Genomic DNA, 18,679 nt, shown 5'->3' with positions numbered 1-18,679 from the left:
AGTTTAGTTAAAAAAATTAAAGAAAATAATTATGATGTTCTACTACTATTTTGATCTGTCAAATTTAGACAACTCTTCGCTGAATTTTTATACTCTTTAAGGGATATATCAGGATTTCTCTGAGCATCAAAACTTTCATATCTCGATGTATACCAACAATAACAAAATTTTATTTCAATAAATTTTAGATCAAAAGAAATTTAAAATGTTCAAATCTCCTAAACGATCCTAACTAAAAACTCATCCGATCCAACTCAAAATTTTGGTGTTAAGAAATTTTTAATAAATTCTCTGGAAGATTTGTAAGCAATTGCTATGAACTCAAAATGGGAGATTTTTGAAAAACAATAAATATGTACTCTTATTCACTATCGTAGCTTTCATGGTTTTAATCAAGGAATAAATATGGCAACTACATCATGGATGTAGTTGTTGCCATATTTAAAACTAACATTTTTAATAATTGTGCTGTCTTTTCTGATGCAATCACATGGCATGATGGTACGAATGTGGATGCAATAGATGGACATTTATTGGCTTAATGTTCAAAGCGGCGTGACGTCATATATAGAAGTAGTTGTATATTTAAAGCGAACTCGCAATAATAATTAAACGGGTCCAGTCACATAAATCGCACGAGTGAGGATGCAATAGACAGATATTTATTGGTTTAAGTTGATATTTTCAATCTTAGGTTGACTTATAGATCGAAAAACACATATAAATTATAAATTAAGTTTTATATTCGTTTATTATCTTTCACTATCACAATCTCAAAATTAAAAATAACATTTTTCATGGAATACGAACGGTTATTTTATATTCATTTATACATAAGAAACTTATTCCTAAAATATTTTAGATTTGATTGAGATTATATTGTAAAAAAATATGCATGAAAATTGATGATATATATCTTTTTAAACAAATCTGTAAGATACGTAATATTTTTTTATTATTTTTAATTGACTGTTGATCCGTCTAATCTGCTGTGGATTGGAAATTTTTTAATCCAGATCGATTCTACCTTTTTCAAATGACTGATTTATTTATTAAATCATCCATAATAATATTAAATATTTTTTTCATAAATAATATTTATAGTCTTCATGTCCACATCATCATCATTTAAATATCTTACTTTTCAAATATGTCAGGGGACGTTTGATTTAGGAGAATAGAAATAAAAAATGGGAATGAGAATCATTGATTGTCATTGTTAATGTTTGGATTATAGGAATAGGAATAGGAATAAGGGAATGAATCCTTGAATTTGGGTAATAACTCATTCCCATGTACCTCTCCTTCAATGAGTCATTACCATATTTTCATCAATCAAAATATTCTCTTATTCCAAAAATACCCTTGACCTAAAACTAAAATTTTTTCCCTTAATATCAAATATCAAAATTTATTTATTTATTTTTTTTGTTAATATCACTTCTCTCTCCTTGTTCTCTCTCATCATATTTTCTCTCTCATCATTTTATCACACACTTTCTCTCTTCTATCACACCCTCTTTCCTCTTTTTTCTCATTACACTTTCTCTCTCCTCAATCTCTTCCATCACACACTCTTCCTTCTTTTTTCATCATACTTTCTCTCTCATCATACTTTCTCTCTCCTCAATATCTCTCATTACACTCTTTTTTTTCTCGTCACACTTTCGTTCTCATCACACTTTCGCTCTCATCACACTTTCTCTCTCCTCAATCTCTCTTGTCACACTCCCTCCTTTTTTTCCTCAACACACTTTCTCTCTCATCATACTTTCTCTCTCATCATCTCTCCCATCACACTCACTGTTCTCTTTTTTTCTCATCACACTTTCTCTCTCATCATACTTTCTCTCACCTCAATCTCTCTCATCACACACTCTCTCTCCCCTCATTTTTTCTCATTACATTTTCTATCTCTTCATCCTCTCCCATCATAATTTCTCTCACATCATATTTTATCTCTTCTCTTCTATCCCACTCTTTTTTCTCATTTTCTCTCATCACACTTTCTCTCTCTTTATTTTTTCTCATCACATTTTCTCTCTCATCATACTTTCTCTCTCATCATTCTCTTTCATCATATTTTTCTCTCACATTCATCTTTCTCTCACATCTATTTTTTTTTCTCTTATTTTCCTTTAAGGGTAAAAAAGGAAATATTAATTTATTCCGATAGAAAGTATGCAACTAACCAAACATTGCTTTTAAGAGTGATATTCATGCTCATATCCATTCCCATTCCATAATACAATGATTCCCATTCCGATTTCCATTCTCATGCTCATACCAAACGCCCCCTCAAATCTCACAATTAAATATCTTTTTAATAAAATATTTATGGATTCCATATACCAAATATCTTATTCTCAAATATCTTAAATAATATAATAAAATATCTCAAAAAAAGATAATCATTGTCCTTTGTGAGTCCATTTACATGCCATCTAGAATAAAATCATCATGACATAAAATTATACTAGATGATTTCACCTCTCAAATACTCACAATAGAAGATATTTAAGAGAGAGAATATTTATAGAAATATCTCCTTTAAATATCCCATTGAAGTTGTTTTATGGACAGATTCATCCCATCATGATCGGTTCCACTAATTAATTACTTATCACTAGACAGACATTTATTGGCTTAATGTTCAGGAAAAACAAATTAAAATGAGTGTATATTAATTCATTAATTCTGATTTTTGAGTTAATTTTAGTTACTATTTATGTTTTAAAAGTTTTTTTTCTTTTTTTTTTCTTTTCTTTTCTAGTTGATAAACGAACCAATCTCTTGACTAGTTTCTTCATCTGTGTTTTTGCTTCCCTTCCCTTTCTCGGCAAAAGAAGCAAATCTTTTGTTGCAAGCTACATTCTTCTCGTCCATGGCGTTCATCAAACTAAATCTCAACGTAGACGTCAACAGTTGCCTGAGTGGCCTCAAGACGACGCTGCGGCTGGGCGGGCCAAAATCTGGCATCGAGAAGTTGAAAAAGGAAATGAAAAAATTGAGAGGCAAAAGGGACGACATCAAGAACCGGATCGACCAGGCGGAGCTCGAGGGGAGAATTCCGACCAACCAAGTGAGCCAGTGGCTACTGGACGTGGAGACGTTGGAAGGCCAAGTGGCTGCTATCGAGCAGGATTTCCAAAGCACCAGTGAGTATTCTTCCTCCCGTATACACCTTTTTACTTGTCTTTTAATCCATACAAGCTACTAGTACTACAGTTTTTATCTAAAAGAGAGAATAGAAAGAAAAAAAAAAGTCTTTGTTTCGATCGTCAGGTTGCTTCAGTTGCCATTGCTTCAATCAAACTCAAACTCAAACTGGTGGCACGAGTCAAACACAGCAAGCAGGAGATCAGGCTCCTATGAGAGAGTCATCAAACTGCTGCTCCATCATCCTAAGAGTGTCCAAGAAGCTCGGCGAGGTTAAAGAATTGATGGACCGAGCTGATAGACTGGATCCGGTTGCCACAGTTGGGCCTTCGGAACCCGCCGTGATGCTTCCCATCTCACACCGATCGCCCGTTGGGATCGAGTCGTATGAGGAGGACATTGTGGGCTACGTCGATGGTGGAAAAGCCGACATCATAGGCATCTACGGAATGGGCGGTGTCGGTAAGACCACCATGTTGAAGAGGATCCTGCAACATTATCATCTTAACCATGCCATATTTGATCGTGTGATTTGGGTTGTGGCCTCCAAAGACTGCCAATTTAAAAAGGCTCCAGATTGATATTGCTAAGAGTCTAGGACTGAAGACGCTGCAGGAGAGTGACGATGAACGAACCTGTGGTGATAAGCTCTTTACCTTTCTGAAGAGCAGGAACTGCTTGCTACTCCTAGATGACATTTGGGAACATCTAGATCTTCAACAATTGGGTTTGGCACACTCGGCTACTACTGAACGAGGCCGGCAGCAGCAACCACGCAAAACCGTGGTGTTCACAACGCGTAGCGAGGCAGTATGTGCTCAAATGAAAGCAGAAAAGAAGATCAAAGTCAAATGCCTGGATCCCGTACAAGCATGGCAACTCTTTGAGCAGAACAGCGAGAGGGATGTTCTCAATTCAGATGCTGGAATTAAGTTCGTTGCTGAACAACTTGCTAAAGAATGTGCAGGTCTTCCGCTCGCTCTTATCACCATCGCCCGGGCCATGTCAGGGAAAAAGACTTGGGAAGCTTGGGTTGCCACTCTCCGTCAAATAAGGGATGAACATCAGTGGAAAACCGTATGTCTTCCTGAAGATTCACTAGTCATGTATAAAGCCTTCAAGCTGAGTTACGACAGTTTAGAGAATGACTCCATAAGAGAATGCCTCTTGTGCTGCGCTTTGTGGCCCGAAGATTATGAGATCAACACATTCGATCAGTTGATACCGTGTTGGATAGGTTGCGGCATAATCCATGAATTTAATGTGATCAATGAAGCTTTCGCCAAAGGATGCTCTCATTTGGAAGCTCTCATGGCAGCATCCTTGCTAGAGGAATGTATTCCAAAGGGCAGACCTCTTCATTGGTACGGCCCATGTGTAAAGATGCACGATGTCATCCGAGACATGGCACTGTTGATGGTTTCTGGGTTGGAGGGGAACAAAAGAAAATGGATTGTAAAAGCAGGAATCGGGTTGAGTGATTTGCATAGACAAGAAGAATGGCAAGAAGCAGAGCGAGCATCATTCATGATGAATAAGATTACTTCTTTACCAGAGTATGAAGCTAATTTCACTTTTCCAAAACTTTCTATGTTGATTCTCTGTCAGAACAAAGGCTTGAAAACAATTCCTTCGAGTTTGTTCGCAAGCATACCTCGCTTAACTTACTTGGATCTCAATGGATGTAGTATAAGAGAGCTTCCTATGGAGATTTGTAGCTTAAATGAGCTTCAATATTTAGACTTGTCCTCCAATCTTATTACAAGTCTGCCGGCCGAGTTTGGTTGCTCAGTAAATTAGAGTACTTGTTTCTAAAAGATAATAAAATTGTGACGGTACCCTATGGGACAATATCCAATTTATCAATGCTCAAGTGGCTGGATGCAACTACTGAGTGGTGGTGGGATGAATTGAAATGTTTCAAAGGATGCTACCAATTGAGTGTGAGAATTTACATTAAGGCTACGACAGATAACATTGAGCAACTCAACATGTTACCAAATGTCTTTATATGGGAACTTCATTTGGATGGAAAGAATATTTCAGAACTTCCAAACTATGATCTGGGCACTCCACAATGGGGTTGCACGGTAAGTGACAATCTTGAGTCTCTGAACATTAGAAGTATCGGATTAGATAGATTAGTGTTGGCTGCAGGCATGGATCGTGAATCAAGTTTTGGATGTTTAAAGAAACCCAATTTTTTTACCCTAGAAATATTGGAAGAGATTTCATTGAATAGAGTTCGACTCTACAACCTTCGTGAAATATATATTTATGAGTGCCTTATGTTGAAGGATGTTTCTTGGGTTCTACAATTGCCATGCCTTGGTATCCTAACCATATTATGTTGTGGAAAAATGAAGGAACTAATAACTGACGTAGGGAACTCCAACTCCAGCTCTAGCATCCAGAAGTTGACATTGAACAACATGTCGAACCTCAATCGCATTGCAAACCAACCGTTTCATTTTCCCTACTTGGAATATATAAAAGTGCACGAGTGCCCAATGTTCAAATAATTACCATTTGGTGTTGAAATGTTGAAGAACAAAAATTTCAAAATGATCATAGGTAAACGAGATTGGTGGAACAATTTGGATTGGATGACGAGAGCATCAAGGATTCACTCACCCCTTATTTTAGGTAAAACTTCATTTACCATCTATTATTCTGTCTTTATTTGAAGTGAATCAACGTTTAGAAATGATTTAGTATTTTATGAAATAGGTCAAATTAAATAATTTAAGATGCATGCCTTGATTTGAAGTTATTAAGGGCAATTTTGTGAATTCGTTTTAGAAAATAAATGGCTTTTTGATAGCTATGAAAATTAAGTGTTCTCTTAGCTATTTTGGTAAATCGAAGTTAAAACTACCACGGCAAGTTCTTTTTCTTGAGAAACAATTAATTTCAATTTCGCCAGATTTCCCAAATAACCATGGCCTTGATCTGCAATATAAAAAATAATGGGCTACTCCATTCCATTGAGTCAATGCTTTTCATGTCAAATTAAATATTCCGATAAAACAACAAAGGCAAAATACCATTGTCAATATTATTCTATACAGATGAACATTATTATGAGTTTTAAGACTTGACAATATTATATCTTACTCTTAATTATTACTTTTAACAAAAAAGTTTGATCTTTGTAGGTCTTGGGGATCAATTTCGAAATGAAGCTAAGCATCGGCCTTTTGATCAAGGAGACTATAGGGCATTTACTGTGTTGATTGTGGTCAAATTGTTGAATCCTTTAGTTGGCTGAACATGTATCTAAATTAGATTGATGATTCCTAGCTACTTGATTGGACATCTCTTTAGTGTTTTAAAATTTGATATCGATATTATCTTCTTGAATTTATATTATCATGAAATATTTTCATTTCATATACTGTTATAGTTTTAATTTTATTTTATATCATCATGTGTTCATATTAATTAGATGCATGCTGGCCCGTAAATGATGTGGTTTGATTTATTATTTAATATTAATGTTAATAAACATTATTCTATGTTGATTCTCATTTCTCCATGAGAATAAAAACTTGAAAAGAATTCCTCCGAGTTTGTTCGTAAGCATGCCTAGTTTAACTTACTTGAATCTCAATGGATCTGTTATAACAGAGCTTCTCATGGAGATTGATAGCTTAACTGAGCAAAGTTTCAGCGACACCGCTGGAGTCTTCTGTCTTCCACATCTCTTTTTCGTTGGCATATCTTCTCCTTTGGGCACGAAATTAACTGATTTGAACCTAACTAGATTACTGAAAATTTTTTTAAGGAATGATCTATCAACCAAATCGAAGCTTGTTATCAAAGCTTGTTTTGGCTCCGAATATTTTATTTTTATCCTTTTTTGTTATTTTTTTTTCGAGTTTAGAATTTAGATGTATTTTTATCTTTCATAGACTTAAGGTTTGAAGTCTATATAAACTTCTTGTTTAGTTGTTTTGAAAAGTTTTTGATTAATAAGAATTTGTGGTCACGCCGTTTCTTTTTAAAAGTTGAGTTTGATTGCTTATCTTTTGACATTTTGTAGAATCAATAGGATTTAGAATATCGCTTCTAGCATTTGTGCATGAATCAACAGAACCAATAATTATCCACTGTATCAGTTGGTATCAAAGCTGAGTTGATCTTGTGAAACCATGTCACCTAGAAGAAAACAACGCGTCGACTACACCTTTGATCGTGATATGGAGCAATGCTTTCGAAAGATGAATGTCAATCGGTTTGATCAATTTATGGAGAGGATGGAGGTGATGTTTAAAAACTAAAATAGAAGAAATCTGATTCAACGCAATAGCTATCATTGGATAACCTCGGATGTGAAGGACGTTTATGAGGAGGACACCGAAAGTAGTGGCAAGGAAGATGATGAATCCAATGATGAAAGCCGAGAGGGGCAGTAGATTAGAGCTTTTGTAGGGCTCGATCCAACCCTCGACGACGATGATGAGAGAGACAATGACAAGATCGAAATTGTCAGTGATCCAGTTTATGATGATAATGAGGTGGATATTGACAATGATGACAATGGTGAAGATATATTTGTTTCTGCTGCCCATGCTATTGGTTATTTGCCTGTAGATGGCCCTCGGGGCAGTGCAGTGGTTGAAACATGGAGTGTTGTCACATGAGGTCTTGGGGTCGAAACTCGGCGCGAGAGCATGTCCTCCCCTATGTCTTGGCCACTTGCGTTAATGACTAGCACTCACTCGTGATTTACCTCCTCCGTGTTGGCCTATGTATGGATTGGCGGGGTGCTAGGACGAGTAAATCACCTTTTGTCACATCACATTCTGTACATCCGGTAAAATTGAAGTTGAAACCTCCATATATCTCAACAAAAACCAGGTAGGACGTTCTATTTCTTATAACGAACATCGACCAAGAAGACCTCCCCCAGATTTGCCGTTCTGACTTCTTCATGGACGAATTGTCTACACTGGCATGCCATTGGTGCCAGTTGTTACAGAGCTCGTGATTGCTCAAATGCTTTACTTGCAATGGATAGATGCAAAAGAACCTATTTTTATCTACATTAATTCGACTGGAACAATACGCGATGATGGCGAAACTGCAGCATTGGAAATAGAAAGTTTTGTTATTTATGACGCTATGAAGCATATAAAGAATGAGATTGAGACAGTAGCTGTTGGAGCTGCAATAGGTCATGCCTCTCTAATTCTTGCCGAAGAGACAAATGGTAGACGATTTGCAATGGCCCATGCTCAAACTATTGATCTAACAACCTCGTCTTCCATCTACCGACCTAATGCAAGCAAGCGATGTGATTAGTCTTGCAGAAGAGGCATTAAAGAATAGAGACACATTTGTTAAACTTTTAGGAAGGCCCACTGGGAATTCTGTGGGTACAATCAAGAGTGCTATTCATCAAGGACCTTATTATGTGGACAGAGTACAAGCAAAAGAATTCGGAATCATGGACAAGATACTTTGGCGTGGACAAGGAAAGATAATGGCGCATGCTCTCTCAAAAGTATTATTTCCTAGCTCACACATAACACTTTGCTACGGTTGGTATTTTTTCTGAAGAGTCACCAGGTGGATTGTCTCTCTCAGATATTTAACATTATATTGATTTGGAGCCGGGAGTGACACTGCCGAATAGATCGCATTACAAAATAAGTCCTGCGTGAGCATGAGAAATTGTTCGTACGTACAATTGATTTCTTTCCATGATGATTCTTCTCACGATGATGCGACCTACAATTCAATGATAAATTTTCTCTTTCCTAGGAAGAATGATATGGACGACAGGACAAGCTAACAAAGTCCAAAATTTATGACTCGGGATGAATCACATAGGAGTCTATCAACCAATTAATCGAAACATGTTTTCAAACATTATTTAGGCTCCAAATATTTTTATCCTATTATTATTTTTCAAGCCTAGAGTTTAGGGTATTTTTTTGTCTTTCATAAAGCTTAGAGTTTGTGTTGGAAATTCTACATTGGAAATATATGAAAAAAATTATGAATTTAAAAGATGTGATATGAAGTCTTTTAGGTAGAGTCCAAAAATAAATCCATAAAGATGATACCAAAGTAGATAATATCATACCATTACGAAGATATGTGAATTCTTTTGGTAATAACAAATGGTATCAGAGGCATGGTCTAAACCAGATACAATGTGGGTGGACTTTAACAGAGAGTGTCCAGAGTTGGTCAAGAGTGACTAGATGTTTGAGGAGAGACTTGGAGCAGCCCTCAGGGCGTAGCGCGGACGGTGAGTGCATGACATCTCTGACATAATGACCAAACTTAAAGTTTACTCCACCATGAACATAATGCCTGTGTACCTATATTTACGTCCCTCCATATATGTGAGGTCGGCATTAGGGGGCCATTAAGGTAACAGATTTACATTTTTTTAGGGAAAAGCTGGTGCAAGTCAAGAGTGACATAATACTTACGGTGAGACCCCGAGTAGGTCAAGGATGATTGGTTGCTTGAGGAGAGGCCTGAACAATGAGAATAATGGTTGATCTTTGTTTAAGGGAAAAATTATTGGAAATAGAAAAAAATCATGCGTTTAAAAGATAAAGATATATCCATCGGTATGAGACTTTTTTGATAGAGTTCAAGAATAAATACATGAGAATTTAGGCCTAAAGTGAATAATATCATATTATTATAGGGATATGAGAATTCTTTTAGTCTTAATAGTAGCGTTTTATTTAGTTGTTTTGAAAAGTTGTTGATTAATAAGAATTTACAATTATACTGGTTCTTCCCAAATATCGAATTTGGTATCTCTTAGCATTCTGCAGAATAACATGGTTTAAAAATAGCTTTTGATATTTATATATGTGGCTTTTGATATTTATACATGAATCAACATAACCAATAATTATATGATATCAGATGGTCTATTTTTTTATTCTATTTCTATCCTTATATTTTTCAATGGTAATTTAAATTTACTTATATTATCCGAGATATTATCTCTGTTATTTCTGTTTGTTTTAAAACGTTTTTATTTAAAATCGGATAAATTAGACCAGATTCATGCTCACCCCTGTTATAAAAGGGAAAATTTTGAAATACAATAAATGATAAGATTGACGTAGGAGGAGTTGTCGGATCATAATTTTTTATTTTAGTATCAAAATGAGGTCTAATTTTTTTTCCAATCAAAATTTATTCAAAGACCTATATTTATTATCGGGTGAAACTTATAAAGGCCAACTTTTGGATTCGAAAAATAACATTTATGATTTTTTTTTTGTAGACTCCGAATGTTTATTTTATTATTTTTAGTAATTTTTAATTTTTTTTATTTTTGATCATTTATACCTGTTAGTTAAATATTCATTTAGTTGTTTTGGGATTTATCTATGGAATAAAACTTATTTTTTAATGAAAACAAGAAAAAGTTTCTAGTTTTCTTATCTTAATTTCTTTATAATTCCTCTCAAGTTCTCTGGATAATTATTATTTTATTCGACGCAATAAGTAGGTACTTTAATTTTATTCACTCTTGTCACTTTTATGATTTTAATTAATTAATTTAATCGATTGATTAATTAAACATGGTATGATTGTCCGAATGTGGATGCAATAGACAGACATTTATTTACCTAATATTCAGAAAATCAAATTTAAATGACTAATTCTGATTTTTGAGCTAGTTTTATCTATCTATGTTTAAAAGTTCGTTTTTTTTTATTGTTTCTTCGTTGATAAACGGACAGAAATAGTGAAATACGTCCTCTTATTCACTCTCATAGCTTTTATTCTTTTAATTAATTAATTTGGAATTGATTGATTAATTAATTTAGTTGACAGATCCTCTAGATCATTTTTTATAATTTAAAAAATAATCTTTTTATATTTATTGATAGAATAAATAGTCCTTACTTGAAAAATAAATAAGGACCATCTATCTTTATCAATAAATGTGAAAGAATCATCTTTTGAATTATAAAAAAATAATCCAAAGATCCGTGCTCGTGTAAGGGGAGCAGATTAAGTGATGTCATGAAATTAGTTGTCATATTTAAAGCGAACCTAGACTGTAAACTGATAGGATTTTTTTTTAAAAAAAAAAACATCTGGAGGCATCCAAATTCTTGCCGGCCCTATTAATCTGGAGTTGGACGGTCGCAAGTGAGATTTGAACCGGATACTTATTAATTTAATTTGTTGAGCGCTTTGTTTACGAATGCGGGTTGGTCATGTCACGCCCCGGTTATAATTTTTGGTATCTCATTTGATGATAATATAAATATAAGTAATTCTAAGAATCATCTCATCAGAATAATAGATTTATCAATTTATATATATATATATATATATATATATATATATCATAATTTTCATAAAACACGGAACTACAAATATATACAATTTCATTATCTCTTTATTCATATACAAGGATAAATAGATATAAGTTAAAAAAAGATGTACCCACTTTATATACAGTAAAATATTTGAGTGTCGGTAGATCACCGTCTTAGAGTCAACTATCTTATAATTCAGGAATCGGCTCACGATAAACTTCTTGGTCCCTGCATCCTCGATCTTGTACTTCTTGTCTAGGGACTCCCACAACTCCTTAACTGTTCTCTTCATGCTTTATACAACGTACAGTGAGTCGGCAAGACAGTTGAGGATGCAGTTTCGGCAAAGGAACTCAGAATGAGTCCATGCCTCCACTGTACTGATGGTTTGAGCATTAGCATCCTCAGCACTATTAGGATGGTCCTCGGTCAATAACCGAGTCAGATTGAGCGTGGTCAGGTAGAAGAGCATATTCTACTACCACCTCTTGAAGTTCAGTCCATTGAACTTCTCTGATTTTTCCTCATGACTGATTGACACGGTTCTAATTGGGGCGGAGGGGGCCTGGATGTGTTGAGTCTGTTGCACCTCAACATTCTGTTATATGGTCATCTCGACAGAATCGAGTCAGTTTCAAGATTGTTGGACAATCTGTTGCCGGAGATATTGGGGAATTAACTGAATTGAAATTACACAAAATTAATTCTAACTTATCTGTCGAGATGACCTGAACTGATAATCTTAGGCTGCCAGCGAGGGCTGATTTCTGCTAATTGCTGAGTGCAGACAGAGCACCGAGTTCGAGCAGCAAAGTCTGAGCGGGCGAAGCGACCGATCCATAAGTTTCATCTGACTTATCAATTGTCGGTATCCACTAGCAAACTAGTGGTTTACTTCCAGGAGGAAGATCCATAAGTTTCCAAATATGATTTTGCAAGATAGAGTCTATGTCAGATGTAATTGTCTCTCTCCAGTGAGGTCCATTAGAAGAGCTTACTGCTTCTGAGTAGCTTCAAGGCTCACTTTCCAACATAAAAGTGATAAAATCCAATTCGTAGGATTTTTCTACCCAAGCTCTTTTACTATGTCTAAGCTCAACCTCGACTGGTTCATCATCATCTTCTTCACCTTGTGTTTCATTTACCCGTTTTGAGGAGTTAGCATCCTCACGGGTCTTATACGGAAACACATGCTCGAAGAACGAGGTATTTCTTGATTATATTATTGAGTTCTTGTGTATTTCTGGTACGTGTGACTCATACACACAAAATCGATACGCAGTGTTGTTATGTGCATATCCAATAAATATGCAATCAATAGTCTTTGGTCTTATTTTAATCATTTTCGGATCAGACATCAACACTTTGGCAACACACCCCCACATTCATAAATATTTGTAGGACGGTTGTCTTCCATTCCATAACTCATAAGGGCTCTTATCTATTTTTTTTCGGGGCACCTTATTAAAAAGGTAATTAGCTGTTAATACAGCTCCCCCCCACTCTCTTGCAATCCAGAGCTCAATAAAAGAGCATTCATCATCTCCTTTAGAGTTCAATTCTTTCACTCAGCAACTTCATTTTGCTGAGGAGTATAAGGAGTTGTTGTTTCGTGTCTGATCTCATGTTTAGCACACAACTCAGCAAACGGTGATACATATTCACCGCCTCAGTTACTTCGAACCACCTTAATATTTCTATTAAGTTGAGTTTCAATCTCATTTTTATAGAGAGCAAATTTCTATATAGCTTCATCCTTATTTTTGAAAAGATACATATAATAATATTTTGTGTTATCATCTACAAAAGTGATGAAGTATTTATTCCCATCATGTGTAGGTGTACCTTTGAGGTCGCACACGTCGGTGTGAATTAGCCCGAGTGGTTCGTTGCTTCTTTCAATATGTTGAAAGGAAGACCTTGTCATTTTAGCTTCAACACAAATCTCACACTTGTATATTGGGTCAAGGTGGAATGCAGGTATGCTTTGCATGTTTATTAATCTATGCAACACTTCGTAGTTAACATGTCCTAGTCTACCATGCCATAAACACGAAGACTCAAGCATATAAGTAGAAGAGCTTTCATTTTTATTTATATTGGGCCTAATGGCCATTACATTGAGCTTGACTAGCCCATCAGATATATAGCTCATTCCTACAAACATTCCATTCTTAGATAATACAACTCTGTCAGACTCAAAAATAATGCGAAAGCTATGCTTGCTTAACAGTGATCCGGACACTAGATTCTTCTGAATCTCCGGAACATATAGCACATTGTTCAGAGTAAGGTCCTTGCCTGAGATCATCTTCAGCACCACCTTTCCTTGGCACATGATGTCCGAGGTTGCGGAGTTCCCCATGAACAGCTTGTCTCCAGTGACTTCTTCGAAGTTGTGGAGCAACTCCTTGTTGCAGCACACATGTCTGGTGGCTCCAGTATCGATCCACCATTGTTGCGGGTTTGAACCGAACAGGTTCAGTTCTGAGACCACTACGCAGAGGTCATCCATTTCTGGTCACTCGTTCAGGTTGGCCTCCTGCTTCTTCTTTGGCTTCCTGCACTCCGAAGATCTGTGACCCACTTTGTCACAGTTGAAGCACTTCCCAGAGAACTTCTTCTTGTTGATGTCTCCTCTGGGTCTCATCTTGGAAGACTTTGGGTTTTTCCGTTTCGATCTTTGACCGTGCTCGACCATGTTGGCTTTCACAGTAGCTTGAGAGAACAACTTTCTCTCTGAACTCTTGTTGTCTTCTTCGATGTGAAGTTAAACAATGAGTTCCTTCACATTCATCTCCTTCCACTTATATTTCAGGTAGTTCTTGAAGTCCTTCCAACCGGGGGGACAACTTCTCAATGATAGTAGTCACCTGGAAGGTTTCACTCAAAATCATCCCTTCTGAGTAGATCTCATACAAGATCACTTGAAGCTCCTGGACTTGGCTGATCACTATCTTGGAGTCAACCATCTTGTAATCAGGAATCGACCCACGATGAACTTCTTGGGCCTTGTATCCTCCGTCTTGTACTTCTTGTCCAGGGACTTCCACAGCTTCTTAGCCGTTCTTTTCATGCTATACATAGCGTACAGTGAGTCGGCAAGGCAGTTGAGGATGTAGTTTCGGCAAATGAACTCAAAATGAGTCCATGCCTCCACTGTACTGATGGTTTGCGCATCAGCATCCTCAGCACGCTTGGGAGGGTCCTTAGTCAAGAATCGAGCTAGATTGAGTGTGGTCAGATAAAAGAGCATCTTCTGCTGCCACCTCTTGAAATTCAGTCCACTGAACTTCTCTGGTTTTTCCCCATGACTGATTGACACAGTTCCAATGGGGGTGGAGGGGGTCTACACGTGTTGAGTCTGTTGCACCTCAACATTCTGTTCTGTGGTCATCTCAACAGAATCGAGTCTGTTTCAAGATTGTTGGACAATCTGTAGTCGAAGATATTGGAAAATTAACTAAATTGAAATTACATAAAATCAATTCTAACTTATCTATCGAGATGACCTGAGCTAACAATCTCAGGTTGCCAGCGAGGGATGGTTTCTCCTAATTGCTGAGTGCAGACAGAGCATCGAGTTCGAGCAACAAAGTCTGAGCGGGCAAAGTGGTCGAACGGGCGAAGGGACCGAGGCCTGCGATGGTCGCAGTTTCCTTGAAACAGATTCGCCCCACCTCCGACTGTGATTCGAGGTTTTCTCGGGTCGTCTGTTTCCCAGGATACAATGACAAAACCATGAACACAATCAAGCACTGGTTGTTCGTGGTGAACTAAAATGCACTTGAGTGCTATCACGAGTAGTTCAGCCGAGCGGATGCACGACTGAAAAAAGAATAGGGGAACGAAGGTAGAGGAATTCTCTTACTTTCGCTTCTCTTCCGCTTCTCTCTTTGCTCAAGATCCAGCCTCCTTATATAGGAGCTCTCACATTGGCTGCAATAAATGATCAAATTATGATCATATCATTTAATATTGGGTTTAATGACATCATTAATGGGTTTAATGTCTTCATTAATACGAAATCATTATTAATGGGTTTAATATCACCATTAATACTGAGACATTACGAAATCACCATTAATGAGTTTAATGCCGCCATTAATGTCGAGATATTACGGAATCACCATTAATTTCACATTAATGCTTCTGTTACACTCTTGAGCATGTAGCAAAAAGATATTCAAGTGACAATATGTTAGTTTATTCTTTTGGGCAAATTTTGCCTCGACTGATCTGACATTCGACATGCGCAAGTCGTGCTCGCACACGAGTCAACCTTGGTTCAGTACAATCCGGACCTTAGATTTGCACTCACCCCTGCGCACTCAGGCGTGAGAGAGTCTCTCCCCATGCATATGCTTACAACATCAATTCATATGTCATAACTTAAACCAACAATAAAATCACGAGACTTCTAATGTGGGATTAAATCTATACACGATAAAGTCTCTTCATTCACATTTCCAACAATGATTTAGATTAATTAGATGTTCTTTTGTTAACCTATTGTCTATGTTTAAAATTTTTTCCTGATAATTCGAATCAATCAAGAATGTCATCCAATCAAAAGAAGAAACACTAAAATAGTTTGAAATTATTTTGACCTTCCATTTCCAATTTAATCAGACATGTTAATGAAAATTTCTCTCTAATTTTTAAAATATTGGTCCGAACCTTAAACCAACAACAACTAATTATCTCTTTTTATTACTCCTACTGAAAAGAGTTATCGCTTGCAAAGGATCAACTACCTTTGCTCAATATTAAGGTAGGGAACTTATTCACTAAACATGAAGAGGCATTCTTCATCAAACTTGAACCAAAATTACAAGACAAGTATTCAATCAATCAAAATTTTAAACTCAATTAATTAAACTCTAAAAGATAATTTATTAATTTAAAGAAATTAATTAAATTATTTGTGTTTGATTAGCTGGTTCAATACTGCATCTTGCCTTCCGGCCGGAAGACAGCAAGGTCGACCACCGGAACAAGGATCATTGCATTACTACGAAGAATCTATCAGAGAACATCGCCTAACAAGATCAACAGTCAAGAAAGTGATGATAAATATATGGACCACAAAACGGGCTGCAAAGATCTAAAAGAGATAGATTGAATGGATTTAGAATAGTGAAGTGTGTCGTCTTCCTCAACGGAATCTTCCTCAACGGAATCTTCCTCAGCATCTCGTGCAACTTGCGGAGAATTTGTGAGCCCAAAAATTAATTACGAGGAAAACTTAATGATGCTGATTCATGATTGAGATGTGGAGGATCAACTTGAGATTTATATATTTGATAGTGTCTATTTCATCAATAAACAGAGTTTATATATATATATATAGAAATTGTTATGCTACGGATTCTATCCTGCGGATTGCTCCAACATTTCCTTTTTTTTTTTCTCTCCTTCTTCGTTCTCGACGCGCCTCGTGACAGCACCTCGCCGCGCCTCATCACCCTGCCTCGCCAAGCCTCGTCACCACTGGCCGCCTGCTCGGCCGCCAGCCACCCTCCCCGCCGCCGGTCACCGCCGGCCGGATCGCATCCAAAATCCCAGCGACAATCCACTTGAAATCCGACCGCGATCATGATCGCTAGTGTGGCGGCTCGCTAGTGTGACGGCCTGATAGCGTCGGATTTCGATTGGATTGTTGTTGCAATCCATCCGTGAACCGGCCGGGGTCTGACAGTGATCGGATTCCAGCCGCGATCGCGTTAGATTCCGGCCGCGATCAAGCCAGATCGCGGCTGGAATCCGGCGCGATCGAGCTGGATTGCGGATGGAATCCATGCCGCAAACCCCCACCATGACAGCCTCGCCGCACGCCACCCGTCAGCTGCCCGCCCACCGTGCCGCCTGCCCACCGTGCCGCCCGCCCACCGTGCCAGCCTTGCTGCCCGCCCATCGTGCTTAACTCGCCAAAATCCATCAGCGATCGCGGTGGCCAGCGGCCGGGAGGGTGGCTGGTGGCGGTGGCCGGCGGCCGGGAGGGTGGCTGGCGGCCGAGCAGGTGGCCAGCGGTGCCGAGGCTTGGCGAGGCAGGAGAGATGAGGCGCGGTGAGGTTGTGACAAGGCGCGGCGAGGTTGTGACAAGGCGCGGCGAGAACGAAGGAGGAGAGAAAAAAAAGGAAATGTTGTATTAAAAAATTTAAAATGAAAATGACATGACAAAGTCCGTAGCAATCCGTAGGATAGAGTCTGTAACATAACAATTCTCTCTATATATATATATATAGGATTGATATGCTGCGCGCCTGTACAGTGCGCGACTGTACGCACGCAGCATATCAATCGACGTTTTTTTATTTTTTTTATTAGTTTTTAAATTTAAAAATAATTAAAAAATTTTACATTTCCTTATATAAATTTCTAATACATTAATATATCCCCTTAACATATTACAATACTCAATAAATACTTAAAATAATTTAATTTTATTTTTTTTTTAAAACCAAATACTATAACCTAATTGGGAAGCCTAAACCCCAGAGGTAAAATCTAAAAAAAAAATAACTTTAACACTATAACCAAAGCCTGAACCCTAGAAATAAACTCTTAAAAAAATATTTTATTTTTTATTTTTTTTTTCAATTATTTTTTAATTCATAAATTAAAAAAAAATAAAAACAGTTATTATCCTACGCGGCGCGCACAGTCTTATATTGTGGCGTCGTCCAGGATAACAAATCTGTATATATATATATATGACCATCTTGACACGGCAGTCAAATTAAGTATCTACTTAACACTCTAAACTAAATTCTAATTTAATTTTATCCCATTTCTCCTCTAGTTGTCATGAAGTTAAACAAATTAATTAGATGAAATAATTAGCTTTGGTAGTGAAACAAGTAAGGTGCAATGATGTTAATGCATGTTTGAAACAAGTGGACCGAGAAGTTAATTACCATGAAGAGTTAGTGACGCCAATGCATGAGCATGATTGAGATATTTGGAGGATCAACTTGAGATTTAAATATTTGATAGTGTCTTTTCATCAATCTTTTTTATTATAATATTAACATTCTGACATATGCCGTTAATTTAAATATATATTTAATTATTACTCCCCAAGTTGTCATAAGTTAAACAAGTTAATTAGGTGAAATAATCAGCCTGGGTAGTGAAACAATTGTAGGGTGGTACAATGTTAATGATTTTACAGTGATATATGGCTAAACTTGTCTATT

The 18,679-nt window shown here is 36.9% G+C and overlaps 1 protein-coding gene and 1 pseudogene across 2 annotated transcripts; both read left to right on the top strand.

The window, feature by feature from the left end:
- Window positions 1-2,820: 2,820 nt before the first annotated feature.
- LOC122043418 (disease resistance protein RPS2-like) lies at window positions 2,821-6,391 on the top strand. Of its 2 annotated transcripts, none has more exons than XM_042604013.1 (3): window positions 2,821-3,158; window positions 3,286-5,805; window positions 6,318-6,391. In XM_042604013.1, the coding sequence occupies exon 2, from the start codon at window positions 3,982-3,984 to the stop codon at window positions 4,957-4,959; it is 978 nt and encodes a 325-aa protein (XP_042459947.1). In that variant the 5' UTR covers window positions 2,821-3,158; window positions 3,286-3,981; the 3' UTR covers window positions 4,960-5,805; window positions 6,318-6,391. Both variants share the same exon structure in this region, with proteins under 2 accessions (XP_042459947.1, XP_042459948.1).
- Window positions 6,392-7,313: 922 nt separating this feature from the next.
- On the top strand, window positions 7,314-17,540 carry LOC122044294 (annotated as a pseudogene).
- Window positions 17,541-18,679: the final 1,139 nt, after the last annotated feature.

The sequence above is a fragment of the Zingiber officinale genome, chromosome 2A (genome assembly GCF_018446385.1).
Source record: "Zingiber officinale cultivar Zhangliang chromosome 2A, Zo_v1.1, whole genome shotgun sequence".
Lineage (NCBI taxonomy): Eukaryota > Viridiplantae > Streptophyta > Magnoliopsida > Zingiberales > Zingiberaceae > Zingiber > Zingiber officinale.
This window is presented reverse-complemented; position numbering and strand designations above follow the sequence as displayed.